This window comes from Ciona robusta, chromosome 4 (genome assembly GCF_009617815.1).
Source record: "Ciona robusta chromosome 4, ASM961781v2".
NCBI lineage: Eukaryota > Metazoa > Chordata > Ascidiacea > Phlebobranchia > Cionidae > Ciona > Ciona robusta.
In genome coordinates this window covers 6288112-6306580 of record NC_143238.1, presented here as the reverse complement: position 1 = coordinate 6306580, position 18469 = coordinate 6288112, and the positions used below count along the sequence as shown (strand labels likewise).

General features: G+C 37.5%; 3 protein-coding genes across 3 annotated transcripts; 1 reads left to right on the top strand and 2 right to left on the bottom strand.

The window, feature by feature from the left end:
* On the bottom strand, positions 1-6163 carry LOC149737119 (phenoloxidase-activating factor 3-like). The gene is made up of 12 exons (XM_089876318.1): positions 6004-6163; positions 5542-5709; positions 4823-4958; positions 4042-4175; positions 3617-3754; positions 3173-3307; positions 2648-2793; positions 2216-2316; positions 1892-2009; positions 1568-1679; positions 1021-1211; positions 1-752 (listed from the first exon to the last, which is right to left on the bottom strand). Exons 1-12 carry the CDS (start codon positions 6071-6073, stop codon positions 528-530), a joined length of 1674 nt encoding a protein of 557 aa, XP_089732444.1. The 5' UTR covers positions 6074-6163; the 3' UTR covers positions 1-527.
* A 212-nt stretch (positions 6164-6375) lies between these two features.
* Positions 6376-12880, bottom strand: LOC149737118 (serine/threonine-protein kinase NLK-like). Its single transcript, XM_089876321.1, has 9 exons — positions 12573-12880; positions 12116-12245; positions 11689-11741; positions 11169-11275; positions 10752-10920; positions 9838-9964; positions 9263-9481; positions 8101-8305; positions 6376-7590 (listed from the first exon to the last, which is right to left on the bottom strand). Exons 1-9 carry the CDS (start codon positions 12626-12628, stop codon positions 7445-7447), a joined length of 1212 nt encoding a protein of 403 aa, XP_089732447.1. The 5' UTR covers positions 12629-12880; the 3' UTR covers positions 6376-7444.
* A 403-nt stretch (positions 12881-13283) lies between these two features.
* Positions 13284-17657, top strand: LOC149737117 (CD2 antigen cytoplasmic tail-binding protein 2 homolog). The gene is made up of 10 exons (XM_089876322.1): positions 13284-13517; positions 13773-13826; positions 13961-14039; positions 14310-14473; positions 14897-14989; positions 15260-15416; positions 15843-15988; positions 16293-16440; positions 16604-16686; positions 16986-17657. The coding sequence occupies exons 1-10, from the start codon at positions 13431-13433 to the stop codon at positions 17094-17096; spliced, it is 1122 nt and encodes a 373-aa protein (XP_089732448.1). The 5' UTR covers positions 13284-13430; the 3' UTR covers positions 17097-17657.
* The last annotated feature ends 812 nt before the right edge of the window (positions 17658-18469 follow it).

The following is an 18469-nucleotide window of genomic DNA, read 5'->3' as shown; positions in this document are numbered from 1 at the left end:
TGTGCTGTGAAGTCTGTTTATTTCGTTACACAAGGGAAAATCCCGATAGGGGAAAAAGGCAATTATGTCTATCATGAAAAAGCTCGAGAGTGCACGATGCGGCAATTCATCGACAACGATTAATACAATTTGTTTTATCGTCGCGTGGCGGAAAAACACAGTCGTTATAACATGGATAATGTTCTGTTTTATAAATCTAGTGCCAGGTTACTTCTGAGTACGTGCGTGCTGTTGTAGCTAAACTGTGTTTAATTTTGAAAGAATAAATAAATGAATGCAACTTATTTATCCTCGCGTGACTGAAAAACGGCAGACGTTATAACACGCGTGTTCTGTTTCATATTCCTCATGGCCGCTTACGAATTACCGCTTGTGCATATTATATCTTAGTTTTCGTATCAAAAATATGTATGGTTGGCTATTTAAACAACCCATAAGGGAACACAGCTGGAGCACTTACAGTTCTCTGTACATGCACACATTTAAACCATAACTGCAAAACTACACGATACAACGAGATTCAAGTTTTACTGCAGTGTGATTTGTATTGAACAACTCCCTCTAAAGTCTCGAATCCTTTGTATTTCTCCTCGTGTGGTCTCTCGTATCCATGGTTCATATGCCAGGACTTTAGTGTATACACCAGGCCGACCAGAAGCCCCACAGTTAGCAGTACCGTAGGAAGTTATACCAGCAATGTACCACGAACATGTTGAACACCTTTGACACATTAAAGGTCCTCCGCTGTCGCCCTGCAACAAAACGCACACATATCATTTAACAAAACGTGTATTTACATCAAAATTCTTGCCGGGTGGCAGAATGAACGTCGGAGTGTGCTACTTTTGTTTTGTATGATATCAAAAAAATATAAAAAAGAATAAAAGCCGCTAAGTTTTTGTTTAGGAACAGACAAACCCAAAATTGTGACAGCCTCGACCCTTAAACCTGACATTCTCTGTCTCGGATTACCCAGGCAATTATAACTACAATACCACTCTACACAGTTATATAACCTACCGCACAAGTATCTGCACCCCCTCTTAACCGACCAGCGCATATCATCGTAGTTTCGTTTAGTTTATCAGCGTTTGGAATACGGAATGGGTCGCCAGGTGCTTGGTCATACGCATAGCGGCATACGTCCATGTTCAAATTACGAAGTCTCACTTGCTGTAGCGTATTGCTCGGACGTAAATCCGCTGGATCAGCTGTAGTAAAATAGTTATAAATGTATAGCTAATTTACCTTTGCGTGGTGGTGTAAGGACAAGGTTATAACACAAGTGTTCTGTTTTCACTATCGGTTCTCTAAATTTGTGTTGACATATTAAAATTCAACTGCGTAAGGGCAAAGTAGTCGCAAATCTAAGGCTGGACTTTAGACGGAAACCCATCGAAACGTCGTTTCATGAGCTGCATGTCACTTCGTTTAAACCCAAATGCAACAAATTGACTGAGATTATATGCTCTGCATCTGCTTAAGTAATTTTGGAACACTTGTTTATGGAACGCCTCATGATTGTGCGTGCCACCCTTTACATATATTTGGCATACAATTAACTCACTTGCTCCCCACCCTGCAGCGAAACACTGCGTATCGTCCGGTGTCTCTTCGTTCCAGGGAAGACAGACCGGAGCAATGTTTGTCTCCGGGTTGAACTCGAATGGTTCCTTAAACTAAAAAAAATTCTGGGAATGAGGATTCTAGGGTATGGGGTAACGAGCCAATTGTTATTTAAATATTTTTTAAATGACGAAGAGAATAAAATCAACAGTTGGTAAAACACGCTATGGATACAAGGTGTGTGAAAGAATGTCAGTTAAACAACGTGGCTGTTGCATCCAAATACATACGATTTACCAACGGCAATAATACGGTTATGTATTACCTCAAGCAATGAAATATCATTCTCCAACCAGCTAGAGAAGCCTTCGTGTTTGTAAACCTTATGCACGTATCTTGTCTGCGAAGCAATCGCAAGGATTTGCCGTGGACCGGTGAATGTTCTGTAACAACGAAACAGTTTTATTTAAAGACCTTTTTGACTTCGCGCGGCGGAGCAACGGCAGTCGGTATAACACGGATGTTTTTTTTATACTCCTCGTGCCCACTCACGAGTTAACCTTTTTTTCTTTATGGTTGACAATTTGACAACTAATTAAGGACAAATTCCAAGGAAACAAAACATTACGAGTTATGTTAGTTTACTTACAGAATACAATGAGTGGCAGTGATCGCCCAACGACTGTGAATTAAACTTGCTCCACACGAAGCAAACGATCCACCTCTCGGGTTTCCCAATCTTAATCTTAACTAGAATAAATTGCTAAAGTTATAAAGCCTGCAGTTAAAAAATACTTGGTTCAACTTGTCTGTGTCAACTTGGTACTTTTGTGCATTTAACAACTTGGTACTTTTGTGCCGCTTTAGAGGCGGGAGCTCTTATTACTGGGTAACGGTGCCAAATAAGTACGGACATGATACTTTGTACTTTGAGCTAAAAGAATCCATAAAAAAACAAATAAATTAAACATTTCGACTAAAAAAATTGTCATTAAAAATAATTGTCCTAAAAATATAATGTTTGAAAGCACCAAAGGCGTTACCAGCGCAAATATGATTTCGAACCATCGACTACACTTACCATCCACGGCCATGACCTTTTATCCGCTGCCACCCCTCCCACTATATCGTTGTCATTCCCGAAGAAACTACCGCAGTTTTCATTGTCAGGTGTGCAACATTTTGTGTTGGTTCCATACCTTGGGAATGAACCGCGTGGACAACTCTCTGTGGAAAAACACAGTGTGGATTGCTTGGTCACTATAACGAAGTTCAAGAATGAATGAATGTAACCTTTTATACTCGCGTGGCGGTGCAACGAACGTTATTATAACACGTTATATTTTGTTTCATGCGTGTGTGTTCCACGTACATAAACCTTTGTGGGTGATTGCTTTATCTGTTCTTGTCTGCGGCTGACTATTAGAATAATCCAATACTGACCACCGGTTGGGGGACATAATTAGATGTTCTGATCAAGGACACACGCCCACAATGGTAGCAACATTAACCCGATAGTATTTGGATATATGGCCACAGTGCAACGACAACCGGGCCAAGAACTGCAAAACAACAAACTATTTGTATCTATCCAACACCCCCTTACTTGGTGGGCAGTCCATATTCTTGCAGTCTTCATATTCCATCTGTGTCTTGATGCATGTAAGTGGGTTATTCGGTGGACAAACCCGTCTTCTGTGCCGTGTACCCCAGCCGCATGTACGGGAACATGAACTCCAATCTAATATGCAGTTTAATGTTGATAAAAGGAATTAAACAAACTACACATATATACATTGAATCAATTTGAATAAGGGTCAGACGATGTCGTTTCGCCAAAGTGTGTATCTTATAATATGTTCAATTTGTTGGACGGTCTATGGGAGTCGTGGGGATACGGTTTTTAGTTCTTTGAATTCTATTTGTTTACTACTAAATGAGACGAGAATATAAATAGGTGTCCACATCATACCCCACCCTACCATACATACAACCTGCCCGACGTATAAACAATGTAGGATCTATGCAAATGTAATAAGTTTGTATTTACTTCTACATTCCTGTGTGTTGCATGGGACCTCCATGTTGGATGAGAGGCCGCATCTATCCTCTACATTGGAGCAATCCCGTTGTCTGTATTTGACACCACCGCCACAAGTTAAAGTGCATGGTGTCCAACTTGACCATTCTATGTAATTAAACAGTATCATATTGTGGTTGTATTATACTTAAAGCTTGGTTTTAACTGCAGGCTCATACTATCCTATAAATAGATACATAATGTAAAAATACAGATATATTTCATAGATGTATATAGGTATGTTATAACCAGGGCTAGACTTAAACTTTATAGTTTAATGCACTAGAACTACGTTTCGAAAGCGTAAGCAGTTGGCGTGATACTTCAAAGTCCTAACTAGTTCAGTGTAAAACAAACTTTGCAAGAAACATAGGCTAAATGTAAGGATGGCTTACTAGTTTGGCAAGAACATGTCCGATCGCACATCGAGCAAGTTTTGGGGCAATAACGAGTCATTAGTGTTGGGGAAATCTGGCACCAAACTTTATACGTTTCGCAATCTGTTTCTGACATCTCATTATCGCAAGATCTGTATATACATGAACGAAAGAATTAATTGATTAAGCTTATTTTTTCTCGCTTTCTGGAGTAACGTCAGTCATTCTTTCTGAAGCATCTTATCTCAAACCCCTCGTACCAGCTTACGAGACACATATGTAACGAAAATTATGGAATAGTTTAATTTAAACAGAGTTGTTAAAGGACACCCAAAATCTCAGTCAACCAATGAAACCAGTCTTGGCGTTGGGTTAATGGAAAAACTCAAAATCTTATGTTTTCGTTATGGACCTCACCCATATAAAATCTATAGTGTTGTGCTATCTTATAAACGTCCGCCGCCGTGGCATCAGTGGTTATTAGCGCGCCTGCCTATAACCCAGAGGTAATGGGTTCAAGGCTCGACGTTGCTACCATTGTGGGCGTATGTGTCCTTGGGCAAGACACTTAACAACAGTTGCTCCAACCCAGTGGTCACTAATGGGTTGTCCAAGTTATCAGCCACACATAAAAAAATTCAAAAATAATAATCACCCACAAAGTAACATACATGGTAACTGGTAAGTTGGCAAAAGGTGTTAATTCCGTGTGATAACAACTGTCGTTTTCCGGCCACGCGAGGATAAAGTAAGTTACATTCTTACATTCATTTATCATAATGGTATTTTTCACACTTACTTGCATTCAACCCAGCAAGCTTCTATCTTCTTCGTTTCCCCAATACAACCTACGTCATCGCATGTTCTTGTCATTGTTTGGTTCCCCCAACCACAAGTAGCATTGCAATCGTCCACAGTTTCCCATGGTGACCATTCTTTAAAGGGGATTATATGTATTATAGCTATATTGTAATTTCGTTCATATTGACTCTATATAGTAGGCTTGGCATAAGATGGTTGATGTTTTCAATATATTTTTTGTCCCTTTTGGTAGATAAATATAGAAAATTCAAAGAAACAAAAACTACATCCTCACGACTCCCATAGACCGTATTATTTGTTTAAAACAGGATCAGGATATTAGGAGAATCTGTGCTACAGGTGTCCCGCCTTCCCCCACCCTACTGTACTATAATTAGACTGTAATGTCGATCATATTGTTGCTATATAGTAGATTTAGGGTAACATGTTACATGTTGTCATTCTACTATTTACAAAATTAGATAAACTTTTCCTCGCCACTTTAAAAGAGCGTTTTAACTAATAAATACATAGCTAGAAAATATGGGATATTACGTGCCAACCGCAGACATCCTTTCCGATAGCCCATATACTTTAGTGTTTATCTACCCGTAAGTATGCTCCATAGTTGCCCCCTTGCACATTGCGCAACAGTTGATCTGTGTTATAAACCGCCAAACACAACTTTATAGTTTTCTACATTAACATCCACACTACCTGGACAAGGCTGTTCATTCAAACAATCCTCTTGTTGGAAATCTTCGCAACCATCGCAGGTATAGTCGCACTCTCCAGCGCCCTCGCATGGCCTGAGTCTCTCTCGAACCCCGACACCACAGTCGTTGGAGCATTCGGACCATTCTTGCCATTCTCCCCAATACGAATCTAAAATAAACCAATATTTTATTTAAATATAGCACATTGCGGTAATACGATACATGTTTTCATACTCGTTTATCTTTTAATTTGGTAGTAAACAGAGAATATTTACAGAGTTATATAACCGTACCCTCACACGTCCCTAAAACAGCGTTGTTAATTGTTCAAAGCACACTTAAACGTCCTGTTGCAGTTTGCTATAATTTCAGTTTTTTTGCATAATGAGGCAATTGCATGAGTTATAACATGAACTACTGTAACCAGAACTCTTTATGATAAAGTATGAAACCGCTTACATACCTACGTTATCTTGTGCTGATACTATACAGCAGATAAAGCACAAAACCAGACACACCTTAATTCGATACATTTCTCCAAGCAAATGGCAACACCGTCCAGTCAAACGCAGTAGCAAGATAACGTATTTTTTCTGCTGTTGTTGTTTTCGCGCGGGTACGTCTGTAAATCAAGGGGATTATTATTATCCACTCGCTGGTACTGTCCCTCCAACTTAGTAATTCCCGAGAGGTTAGAAGTTGTTTTACCTTGGATTACATGGCTAAGTCGTGTATAGGTAGATGAGAACTTGTATTTTTGTCTTTGGCACTTGTCAAATGGAGTTTGGCTGTCATTGGCTTGTTCTAATGCAAAGTTATAATGCTACAGGGCAAACAGGTTGGATCTCTTTTAATACAAATAATCACAATGGTACAAATGAAAAGATAAAAAACACAAAAGTGATTTGATGAAAAAAAGCGGCGACAAAACACGGTACGGGATGCAATCAGATGTTGTAGTTCCACGTGTGGTAATTGCGGTCTGTACAGGTATTTTAATAAAACTTAAAACACGATAAAAAATACAAAAAAAATCAGGCGATTGTGCACAGAACAGCAAATCGCTGCAGGCGAAGATAGTTGTAATTCTAAAAGACTGATATGCTTGCCAGTCAATTAGGTGGGGCAGCAGTGTATTAATAGCACTGTACGTTAAGTTCAATATGAAAACAAACCCATATGAACCAGCAATAAGGTGATCAATACGTAATGATTAGCGTGCTTTGGTAAAAACAGTGTCTGGTACCAACGTCGCTTCATTTACGCCGATAGGTAAGTAATGTATCGCCGATTACAAGGTGATACGAAGGGATTATACGACAGGTAATATGAATTAAAACACACGCATAAAACGACAGCAAGTAAAACAGTAAAACGACGATCACACATCGAAAGTTCAATAGGAAATGTGTATTCGGTACAAAGACTTGGCCGCCCTACTAAATCGCAATTAAAACACAGTCGTTATACAAAGGTAGCAATATGCCGGTGGCATGGCTTACTTAGGGAGTACCGACAAGGTAAGACCTCATGCACGCGGTCAGTGACATGCTGGGCAGCGTGCAAAGGGAAAAGGTAAAAACATTGCAACATTAGTGGGCTTATAAGCAGTAGACAATCTCTAGCAGCAGTGCGTGTTTGGTTAATGCACCGTGTGTTCAATTGCCTATGCTGTTAACTATAGGCACACGACAGAGAACATGTATGTACAACTACAGCACCGAAAATCACCCGCGAAATACACACGTAAAAAGACGAAACTGAAAAAAATGTTAAGGTTACAATTTTTATAACTCATATTACGTATTAATTGTATGCTATTTTGAGCAAATAACATTTTGATGTGTATCTCTTCCTGGTCAGTTAAGCTTACATAGGCCTCAGTAAAACAGCAGTGTTGCACATTACGGCATTTTCGTAGAGGTTGGCACAGGATGGGAATGTGCAACGGTAGAAGCAACAAATCTTGGAAACACTGCGCTGTTTGGATTAATACGAAGTGGAGCCTTCCGTCCGCATGGCTGGCTGTTGATGAAGTCTGTCACTGCATCTGTGTGGAGTAACAACTAATATGCAAAACATAAACCAATACGAAGCCATTCCCGTTTGTATAGTAGTGTGGGGGAAGATGGGACAGTTTTAGCACCTAATATCCAACTATCTTGATCATGTTTTAAACAATTAACAATGATTTATGGGAGTCGTGGGGATACGGTTTTATAGTATTCTGATTATTCTTTGTTTACTACCACATAGGACAAAAAAATAGAATAAATAGGTATCCCATCTTCCCCCACCCTACTATATACCCAATAAAACCACTCTGTAACGACTGCGTTAGTCACTTACGTAAAACAGGGCGATTTGTTTGGTTAAAAAATGATTTTTTTTTCTAAATATTTATTTAACCAAGTCACCCGCCCATATACAATAGAATAAGATGCATATGTATGGCAAATATACATTATTAACATCGATACTTCTAACTAATCAGCATCGTTTTGTTGTGTTGTTTTACGACAAGACGTCACAAACCCATAAACTACGTAACAATGCTTACTTCTGACGTCATCTACAGTTCTCAGCTCGTCTTCATAGGAATCATCAAACACAGAATCCGGTACAGGCTCAAAATCATGATCTGCCGCGTGTCTTATACCCTCCGCTGTTATACAACAACAACGACATAAACTTGTGTGGTAGCGTAGCCTGCCTTCACGGAGGTAGATATGACGTAATGCTTCAGCGCAAGAAACGCGTTTGTTCTGTAACAATGGATTGTTAAATAACAATGATTGCGTCATTGTAATACGTAGGACCTCCTGGGTTGTAGGTTCGACCTAATTGCTAATTTGAATTGCCCATTTTCTTATTATTGTATATGGATGAGATTATCCTGCGAGGTACCTCAGAAAACCGGAATTTAGGGCCAGTTGGTTTGTTTACCCGATCGCTTTGTTTTTCGTTACATATGATAGTAGGACGGGGCAAAATAGGATACCTTTCATTCTACTTTCTCGTTGCATTTGGTAGTAAACAAAGAACATTCAAATAATTATAAACCCATATTCTCACGACTCTTATATACCGTTGTTAATTGTTTAAATCACGGTCAGGATATTTAGATAATACGTGCTAAAGGCGTACCATCTTCTCCCACCCTATTATACTACAATTATACTTGAAGAAGCAACCGCTGTACAGTTGATACCAAACTGCATGATTTGTTGTTGTATCTTAATCTAAAATCTAAATACCACTACAGTAATTATGTGGCCCGCCCAGTGCACGTTCAAAATGTTACAAGCGCTGACTAAAATACATTTAAACACGCGAACGTCACGTTAAAGACGATTTAAGACGCGAACGTCATGTTTCGTGGCATTCCTAGCAGTTAATAGCATGAATATTTTAGGCGCGCTTAAATTAACTGAGTTACTCATTTTTTATTACATGGTGATAAGCCCAACGACGTACACGTAATGGGTCTGGAATTTAATTAATTATTACGAAATATATAATATTGTTTCAACCCAGTGGTCGCTAATGGGTTTTCAAAATTATCAGCCATACATAAAAAAATAAATATTCACCCACAAAGTAACATAATTGGCAACTCGTAAGCGCACAAGACGTGTGGAACAGAACACTCGTGTTATAACGACTGTCTTTTCCAGCCACGCGAGGATAAAGCAAGTTACATCCATTCACACTCAACATACCGGGTCCCATACAAGAAGTCTGGATATCAGATGAGCTGCTTCGTGCGTCATGTTAGGGGCAAGGTGGTAGAAGGTACTAGGTGCGGCTGGCATGCGAGACACGGACTGATACAGCTGTGCTCTCGCCTCCATGTCCCTTGCAGGGTTGCCACTACGTTGAGAGAATTGCTGAGTAGAGCTGATGTTTGAATCCATTAGTAGATTGTATATCATGTCGATCTGTTAGGAGAGTAACGATATAACATTACACAAAAATTGTCAGCTATATATAAAAACAAAACAATTACAGTTTTTTACATGTCGACCTGTATAAGGGTATAACCAAAAATAAAATTGTCAGCACTTTATAAAACAAAAAAAAAGAAACGCCAAAAACACGTAACACTCGTGGTAATTCGTAAGCTGGCTTAAGGTGTACAAACACCCGTGTTATAACGACTTGCGTCTTTTCGTTTGCCGGTCACTTTCGTTTTTTCGTTTCCCGGCCACGCGAGGATAAAGTAAGTCACATTTTTTCCAAACGGGAATTAGCAGGATAACTGGGCACTACAGAAACTCTGTGCATTTGTATTCACCTGGGTGACTGGACTGTTGGCTTGGAATAAAATACGTCTTGAAAGAAGTTCAGCAAAAATACAACCAATGCTCCAAATGTCGACTGCGGTCCCGTAATGTCGGGCTCCTAGTAACAATTCTGGGGCCCTATTGTGAAAGGTTTAGTATTATAATACATCAACACCCATTTCTGTATAGATCTGCAGATCCAAAACTTTTTTAAAATTTTGCCCAATGGACCCTTTGCAATTATTGTGATATTTTGCGGCTTAATAAAAATCAAAGAATGCTACATGAAAAATGAAATAGCTACACCAATCAAAGATTATTGCTCCACATTGCAAACTCTTTGAAACTGCTTAACGAACCCCAGTTAGGGAACCGCTGTTATAAATAGTGTATATACTGCCTGCCATGGGACCTGGTATATAGACCAGAGATGGCTTATTATCCAAGTACATTGACCTCAGTTTATTGAGAATTTTTCCCCATTTTTTTAACGACTGTTGTTTTTACGATATTGTGTTTTGTTCATACTCATAAAAGTAATAAATTTTATGTTATTAAACACATAATGTATGTAGGATTAGCTCTTTAATTTCGACCTTTGATATTTAAACTGCTGAATATCAGACCTTGGTGATTAAGAAATTGCAAGCACACCCGAAAAATACATTTATACCAAACACAAATCTAATTTAAGTTCCTAAAAAACGGGACTGCTGATATGCATTGTGTATTACTTGTTTGCTATTCTAATTTATATGGGTGAGGTGCTTGTCAAGAACTTGGGATTTAGACCAGATTTTGCCCATCACCCCAACAAACACCCAGGAAGCTTTAAGTAGGTCATTCATACAACCAATGCAGCTCCACCCTGGACTTCGCCCACAACACAATAGTGTGGTATGCAACTATGCATTGTGTAACATACCTGTAGTATTGCGTAACCACTTCTTGGGTCATGTATTTTGATTCATCTGGTTCTTCCAACCTTGCTAAACCAAAGTCACAAATCTTCAAACGACAATCACTGTTTATCAAAAGGTTGCCTGGTTTTATATCTCGATGGAGGATTCGCGTCCCATGTAAATATTTTACACCTGGTAAAACAAAAACAGGAATGCATTTGGTAACTTTAAATAACAAAAAAAAAACTTTTTTGTAAATTAAAAAAACTTTATTTTAAAAAATTTGTAAAAAAAATTGTCAATTATTTGTAAATGTTTATCGTAAATTAAAAAAAATATACAGTTTTATATAAATTTTTTTTTTTAATTTGAAAAATGGACTGAGTTATGCTATTTTATTAGCTGAGGCCAGACATTGAACTATCCTCGCCTCGCCTAACCTCGTAAAATTTGGTATAGAAAAAGTCTAATGTGGTCAGCCGACAAGGATTGTTGGGAAACAATGATCTTGTGAAGGTCTGTGTGCATCAGTTGTGTGATGACGTACCTTGTTATTGTTACAAGTTAAAGAGAACGCAATAAAAATGAAGGCTTTATTTAATTGGATGAGTGCTCCTCTAGCCGCAAATCTGGCAGTAAAATGGTTCTATTTTTATTAAATATCTGTATGTATAGCTTTACTGTAGCCTCACACAGTTGTAAAATGCATTGCCAAGACTATTGTTCGAGGTATCATCCCATATATGTTTGTTGGTGCATTGGTTAATTGTTTTTTCGAAAGTTTAACTTATTTTCTATTTCTCTTCTACTCTATGTGGATGAGGCCCTGCAGCGTGGCATGCCATAGGTCCTGGGGTTTAGTCCGAAATTGGCCTATTTTCCCCAGGGTGTTTTATTTTCTATATATATTCTTGTATTTGTACTGCCCCTATTATTATAAGGTTAAACAACAAAGGATACATCTCTTCATATGGGCTGTCAACAGGGGGAAGGACATCAACTGCTGATAGAACCTGAACACACAATAAAACAAATTGAAAACTTCAAATGCAATATAATGTAGAAAATAAATATATGTATAATATACAAAAATTCTTGATTAGCAGCAACGTAATGTAGCAGAGACTAGGTGTTCTATTTCAGCCAATAAAAAAATGCTTGAACTAGAACATTATATTCTGTTTTATATGGGTAAAGTCCTATGACAAGACACACTACAGATGTATGTAACAATAGGCTCTTTAGCTTAACAAACAAACCGCTTTTAAACAGGCTTTACCAAGTAACAGATTTTTAAGTCATTACAAAACCAAATTGGTATAAAGAAACATTTATAACTTTTGCAGTAGCCTATACACTCTGACTCTAATATATATATATCCATTACATTTTCATGGTTAAAATAACAAAGCATCTTCAACTCTCTCAGCACCCTCTTAGCGGACATAATGTTGTGAAAAACATTCGGCATTTTCTTCAAAGCAACTTGTTTTCCATCTCTTGGGTCCTTAACTGCCCTGTAATTGAGGGATTTATTTACTTATTTTGAGTAATGAACAGCTACACAAACTATATATTTTTCTAAATTACCCTTTTCTCATGTTTTCTTAAAGGGGGTATGGTCCAATTGAAATATAATAGTGTATTTATTTATTTGTGATAGTTTGACAAACTTTGTGCACAACAAATTGGTTTTCAAAGCATATTTTATTAAAGAGCGACTACTCCTGCCTGCGTCTCTGAATATCTGCCACTGTTATTCTTCAGGTATAACGAGACACAAATAAAAGAAATAGAAGAATTTTTAAAGCCAAAAATATCAAAACAAACAAAATAAAGCTTACCACACAACTCCAAATGCTCCATATCCAATGGGCTTATCTGGTTCAGCAATCTCCATTATGGATAAATTATGTTGCCAGCAATTGATGTGTTCTTTAAAGAAATTCTGTTGGACCTGTTAAGACTCCTTAGTCCCAGATGCCCTGTCACAAGCCTCGAGTGTCTTCTTGTTATTGCCAATACATATTTGCAAGGTTAATCTGCTTATCCATTTCCATTTAATTCCAGAAACGCACCATGTTTATTTTAATTAGATATCACCACGCATTAAACGTTTATCTCTCTGCCAAAAAGAAAAACACATCAAATTAATAAGTTATATGGTTTTGGTATAAGTCCACTGTCCAGAACAGACACAGTTATTATCATACGTGTTTATAATATATACGTAACTTAAAACATCGCATCAGTTAAGTAAATTAAGTTTAAGCTCAGCTTCTATCTACCCTATACACAACGCTACACTCAACACACACAGCTGTACGATCTCGGTTACGCGAAAGGTCAGGAAAAACCTCAAGGAGATATAAACAAAGAAACGCTTTTATCGAACACTTTAATAAATTTCGAATCGTATATTCTGAATATGCAATTTTTAAGTAAAACTACAGGTCTGATACACAAATATTGTTTTTATTTGGATTGCAAATGTACAGCAATACAATGCATAATAATTAGAATTTGCGATGATTATAAGATGTCTATGTTTTCTTAACGCATGAATGATCACTTAGCACTTCGAAAAATAAATTTTCCGAATTTTTTGAAAATCTCGTTATATGTTAAAAATTCCGATTTTTCTCTTATAAATTTGTATCTGTATAGCACCTCTTCGATAGTTTCAGAATATACCACTTAATATGTCAAAAAGAGTGAGGTTCGACGAAAATGCAGGCTCGTCCGGATCTGTTAAAGTCAGAAGACAAGACGTTGCCTCGACGTCTAAGGTTCGTTTTGTAATTTTCTTTTTGAGCCCCTGACTGTAGTGTTGATATTGACTGCAGTATAGTAATGGTGTGCAATAGCAGTTATGCTGTACACCTTACAATTACTTTGTATATATTGTACGCTTTGTATATTAAGCGTTGTATGCGTTTGCAGATGCAGCAGTCCAATCAAGTCTATACAGTTTTAATTTTTAAAGCTTGTAATTAGGTAGCGACACTAATACAGTAACATTATTCAGTATTTTGTATTTATAGGACACGAATGTCAACGAAGAGTTAAAGGCTTCAACCCCTGGATCAAGATTTAAGGTAACATACTGTTCAGTAGCACAGCCTGTTGTTCACCATATGTTGGTGCAACAGCCATGCTTATTAACTGGCACCCTATCCAACACCTTTTTATCAATTTTATGTTTTAACATATTTCCATTTTACATTGAAAGGAAGACCACAGCCTTGACAGTGATGAGGAAGAAGAAGAAAAAGTTGAATACGAGAAACTAACGGAGGAAGATATTGAAGGTGGAGTGGTATCCAATATTTTAATACAAAATCATATAACACCTAACTAATAACCTCTATTTTTTAAACCTAACACTTCCCACCAGCCTAATTTGTAATGTTCTGAAGGATTCTTTACTAGTACAAAGTTTTTTTTCAGTCTAAAACAGGGAAAGGGGATTTATTTTTCCAAAAAATTATGTTTTGGGTTGCGAATATTTGAACCCCACCTGGCAGCGCTACTAACCACGTATGTAACTAAAAGTATTATAACCTTTCAACATCGAACAGGAGCTGAGGATGACATTGAAGAAGATGAAGAAGTTGGAGAAGCAAGGATTACTCCCTTCAACCTTAAGGAGGAGATGGAGGAAGGTGACTTCGACACACAAGGACATTATCATTTCAAGAAGGAAAAAGAAATCAGGGATAACTGGTTGGATAACATTGACTGGGTTAGTTAATGATAAGTTGGTTTTAACATTTTTCCCAATTTTTTGGTTATTTTTTTTTATGAATTTTGGAATTTAATTATAACCTGTTGCCTCTCAAACTTTTAAGTCCATTCTTTCAACATCTTATAAGTTAAACGACATATATATATATATTCTTTTTATTCTGAGCCTTTTTTCCGAAGTTCTTGATATTTAATGGTAGTTTAGCAACGCACCTAAGTCTGTAGTGTTCAATGGCTGCGATTGAGAAAAGCTGATCAGTGATCATCCACAAAGTAACATTCGTGGTAACTTGTAAGCTGGCACGAGGTATATGAAACAGATAACCTAGGCTATAACGACTTCGGTTTCCCGGCCACACAGATATTAAGCAAGTTACATTCATTCATTCATTCATTCAAATAAAGTTCAACTTATGTTTAGGTTAAAGTAAAGAAAAAGCCTTCACAACCTGAACCAACTAACGAGGATAGCAGCGATAGTGAAAATGACGCATCAGAGTTCAGTGAACTCAAGGTTTGGATTTATCTGAACATTTTCTAGTTTAGGTAACACAGAAAACACATTTCTTGATTGGTTTTACTTGCTGCCCATATGTAGGACACATAATTAAAATCTAAATAATCTAGTCCAGTGCTTTGCAGTCAGCTTTCTTTTTCTTTCATTGGTAGGCAACTACAGTCATTATAACACCATACATGTCTGTGTCTGTGTTTTTCATATACAGTATAAATTAGTAAAATTTACATAATTAACCTCCTAAATTAAACCCTTCCATCCCCACAGCTGATTGAAGGCATAGTTAGTTTGCTTGAGAAAGGTGAAACAGTAAGCAAAGGTCTCCGTAGACTTGGGGGCAAAAATAATTCAAACAAAACAAATAAATCTCGCTCTTGGAAAAGAGAGAAGGTTTATGATATGGAAGTGGAAGAGCCAACCGAAGGTATTTATTATTTTGTTGCTGGGATATTTATGCTTTGTAATAGGGTTTGGTAAAATCCCTATTATTTTGGGGCCACAGGGCAGTTTATTGAAGATTTTGGTGCATTAAGTGCAATTGGCCAATGCTTTTGACCAGGGTTTGGCAATATGCTCTTGATTCTGCAATTTTAATGCCAAAAAATTCGAACTATTTTATTTATACTTGAGCATATTTGTTCGTGATTTTAATGCATCAGGTACATTGGTTTTTAATTGAGCTTAAAGGAAAAACTGTAATGATTACCCAAACATGTTTCTGCAACCCACAAAGCATGTGTAAACATTTCTTTTGCACATATTTTAAGTTTGCAAAAATTTTTTGGCTTGCGTTGTAATTCCAAGGTTTCAGGTCTAAGTCTGTCAATTTAATATTCTACCTAACTTGCAGCGAACGAAGATAAATCTGATGAGAATGAAAAGTTGCGAAACAAGAAGTTTCTTGAACTAACTGAACTAGTTGACCAGATGACTGGAGCCGGACATTATGATATTTATTCCGATACTTTTGAAAAACTGCAGTTTAGGCTAAACTCGGTAAGTATGTCGTGTTTATACGTTAGCACTGGGCACTAGCCTATTATTGCAAGATATTGTAATTTTTCGTGGTATTTGTAACTTTTTACTTCTTATTTTCAAAACAAACTCAGCTTATTTCCATGACAGGATTAAATTAAAGCTGACTGGAAAATTTGTGTTTCATTTACCTAAGTAACTTGTTCCTCAAATGCAAAGAAGTGTACAAACTTTATTGATATTTAATTATTTTTCTTTCCACTCAGTTTTTCCAAAATACAAAGAAAAACTTAAGAACTTTATTAATATTTGTCTTCCCACACAGTTGCGTGTTTCTGATAAAGCAAGCAAGGAGGTTCCCCCCGCACCAACTGCAGAAGATGAACTTGATATTTTTGCCGATGATATTGATGAAAAGGAAGGGAAAAAGAAGACGGAAAACGGGGAAAAGAGCAAAGAAATCACCACAGAAGGTTGGCAATGTTGTGCTGAACTTATATTTAAAAATAATTAGGTTTAAAAATTTAAAAAAATTGTATAAATTAAAAAAAAATTAAAAACATTTTTTTAGTATAAAACTTTAATTAAACAAGTTTTTTTGATTTAATGTAAAAAATGTTTTGCTTTGGTTTACAGCCGATACCTCAGTAAAGTGGGAGTATAAATGGTCCGAATCAACTACAGAACTTTTTGGGCCGTTTTCCTCACAAAATATGGAGGTATGTATATTCATGTATAACATAGATTTTCTGACAACATTTTTATTTCTAATTTGATTGAAATTTATTTCTATTTTGAGAAACAAGTTGTCCAAGGATTGTAAATTTTACTATCCCTGCTTCCACTGCATTTAAAATACTTTTCTGACTACACCAATTAACCCAACATTTTTTTGTAACTTGCTTTATCCTCGTCTGTTCGGAAAACGACAACACTGGTGTTCTGTTTCATACAGCTTGTGCCAACTTACGAGTTACCACATATGTTACTGATATGCACTCTTTATACCTTGGTACAGGAATGGAAATCCAAAGGATTTTTCAACGATGAGGTTCGTGTCCGAAGAGTTGATAAACCTAATGCTCCATTTTACTCCGCTAAGAGAGTGGAGTTTGATCTGTATGACTGATGCCTTTATCTTGTAGTCTATATTTCTGCATACCTGAGGTATTATGCCACTTGAAGCAAGCTTTCATGATGGGTAACGGGCCAAATCTGGCCTAAATCCCAAGTCCTCAGGACCTTACCCATAAAGAACAGAAGCAAGCTCCATTTGTTTCCTTCTACCTTAGATGACTCTTCTCATCACTGCTATTGAAGAAGTTTCAAATCTGTACAACTATCTTTGTAAGAAAATCAACATCAATCAGAAATAGGTGGTTCATTTCGGTCTGCCACAATATTTAATGTATTGAAGGTTAATCAGAGCAGAAGGTTCCAGTTTATGTAGAGTAGATTCTCTGACTGTTTTCTTACTTATTTTGTTCTTGTGATACTTGGGGACAATGAACGAATAACGCTTTTTTATCACCGCGTGGTGGGTCAACGATAGTACACATCCGTCATACACCTCGTGCCAGCTTACGGGTTACCATGTACGAGTTTTTAGCTGATTTTTTCATTATTTAACACCTAGAACAAGCTTACGAGGTACACTTTATCATACTATTTTCTCGTCCCGTATGGTAGTGTGGGCGTCAAGTGATATTTGTGGGCGTCAAGCGATAAGACGTTAGCCCACAGTCCGACTCCATAACATGTCCAGGTTCAAAACTCAGTTTATTCAACAAAACAGTTCGGGTTACAACGACAAAACAACAACGACGTCACGATACTCTCCGGCCTCCATCTGGCTGGTCCAGGCTCACACTGCCTAGCTGTACAGTACAGGGCAGGGCTTATAAAGGAGATAACTCAAAGGCGAGAGGAAGCGTTATACACGAGAAAACATTATACACATTATACAGCAAGGCAAAGTCTCTCAGCACTGTCACAGGGCAAAGTCTCCCAGCATTGTATATAAAGAAGCATTGTTATACATGGGTTACAGGAAACAATCCAGGCGCATACACATTATGCCAGCTGGCCAGCTGTTAAAGTTACACAACGCAAAATTCAATCTTTATGCATTAAGTTAAATTTAGATAATTATATATATTAAATATTTGTGCTCGGAGCACCCTCAACCGCTACATATAGGCTGGCCCCACCGAAAAATGTTTTCCTACGCAGGCCATACGCGCGCATAGTTATCATTGTACCTCATCTTGAAATTGTTCGTCGCTACTTCACTGCGCTTCAGCAGGATTTTTTCACGACAGTCGCTACTTCCCTGTTTCAGCAGGATACTTTTCACGACAGTTTGTAGGTTGCAGATCGGCACCTTTTGTTTTGTAGTATGTAGGCTAGGCTCGATGAGGAGATTGATTGTACTTGCGCGTGCCTTTGTGATGATGAATCATGTAAGGTGGGGTATGCAGGCGATCGGTGCTCCAGCGGCAG

Bases quoted from the DNA above. Each gene is read 5' to 3' on its own strand.
- LOC149737117 (XM_089876322.1), top strand. From the start codon at position 13,431: ATGTCAAAAAGAGTGAGGTTCGACGAAAATGCAGGCTCGTCCGGATCT. The intron at 14,990-15,259 runs GTTTGGATTTAT...CCATCCCCACAG, and splicing joins CAGAGTTCAGTGAACTCAAG to CTGATTGAAGGCATAGTTAG. The intron at 16,687-16,985 runs GTATGTATATTC...ACCTTGGTACAG, and splicing joins TTTCCTCACAAAATATGGAG to GAATGGAAATCCAAAGGATT.
- LOC149737118 (XM_089876321.1), bottom strand. From the start codon at position 12,628: ATGGAGATTGCTGAACCAGATAAGCCCATTGGATATGGAGCATTTGGA. The intron at 9,965-10,751 runs GTATGTTACACA...CTTTCACAATAG, and splicing joins GTGGTTACGCAATACTACAG to GGCCCCAGAATTGTTACTAG. The intron at 8,306-9,262 runs GTATGTTGAGTG...CCATTGTTACAG, and splicing joins GACTTCTTGTATGGGACCCG to AACAAACGCGTTTCTTGCGC.
- LOC149737119 (XM_089876318.1), bottom strand. From the start codon at position 6,073: ATGTATCGAATTAAGGTGTGTCTGGTTTTGTGCTTTATCTGCTGTATA. The intron at 4,959-5,541 runs GTAGTGTGGATG...TCCCCTTTAAAG, and splicing joins GAATGAACAGCCTTGTCCAG to AATGGTCACCATGGGAAACT. The intron at 3,308-3,616 runs GTAAATACAAAC...ACTGCATATTAG, and splicing joins CAACACACAGGAATGTAGAA to ATTGGAGTTCATGTTCCCGT.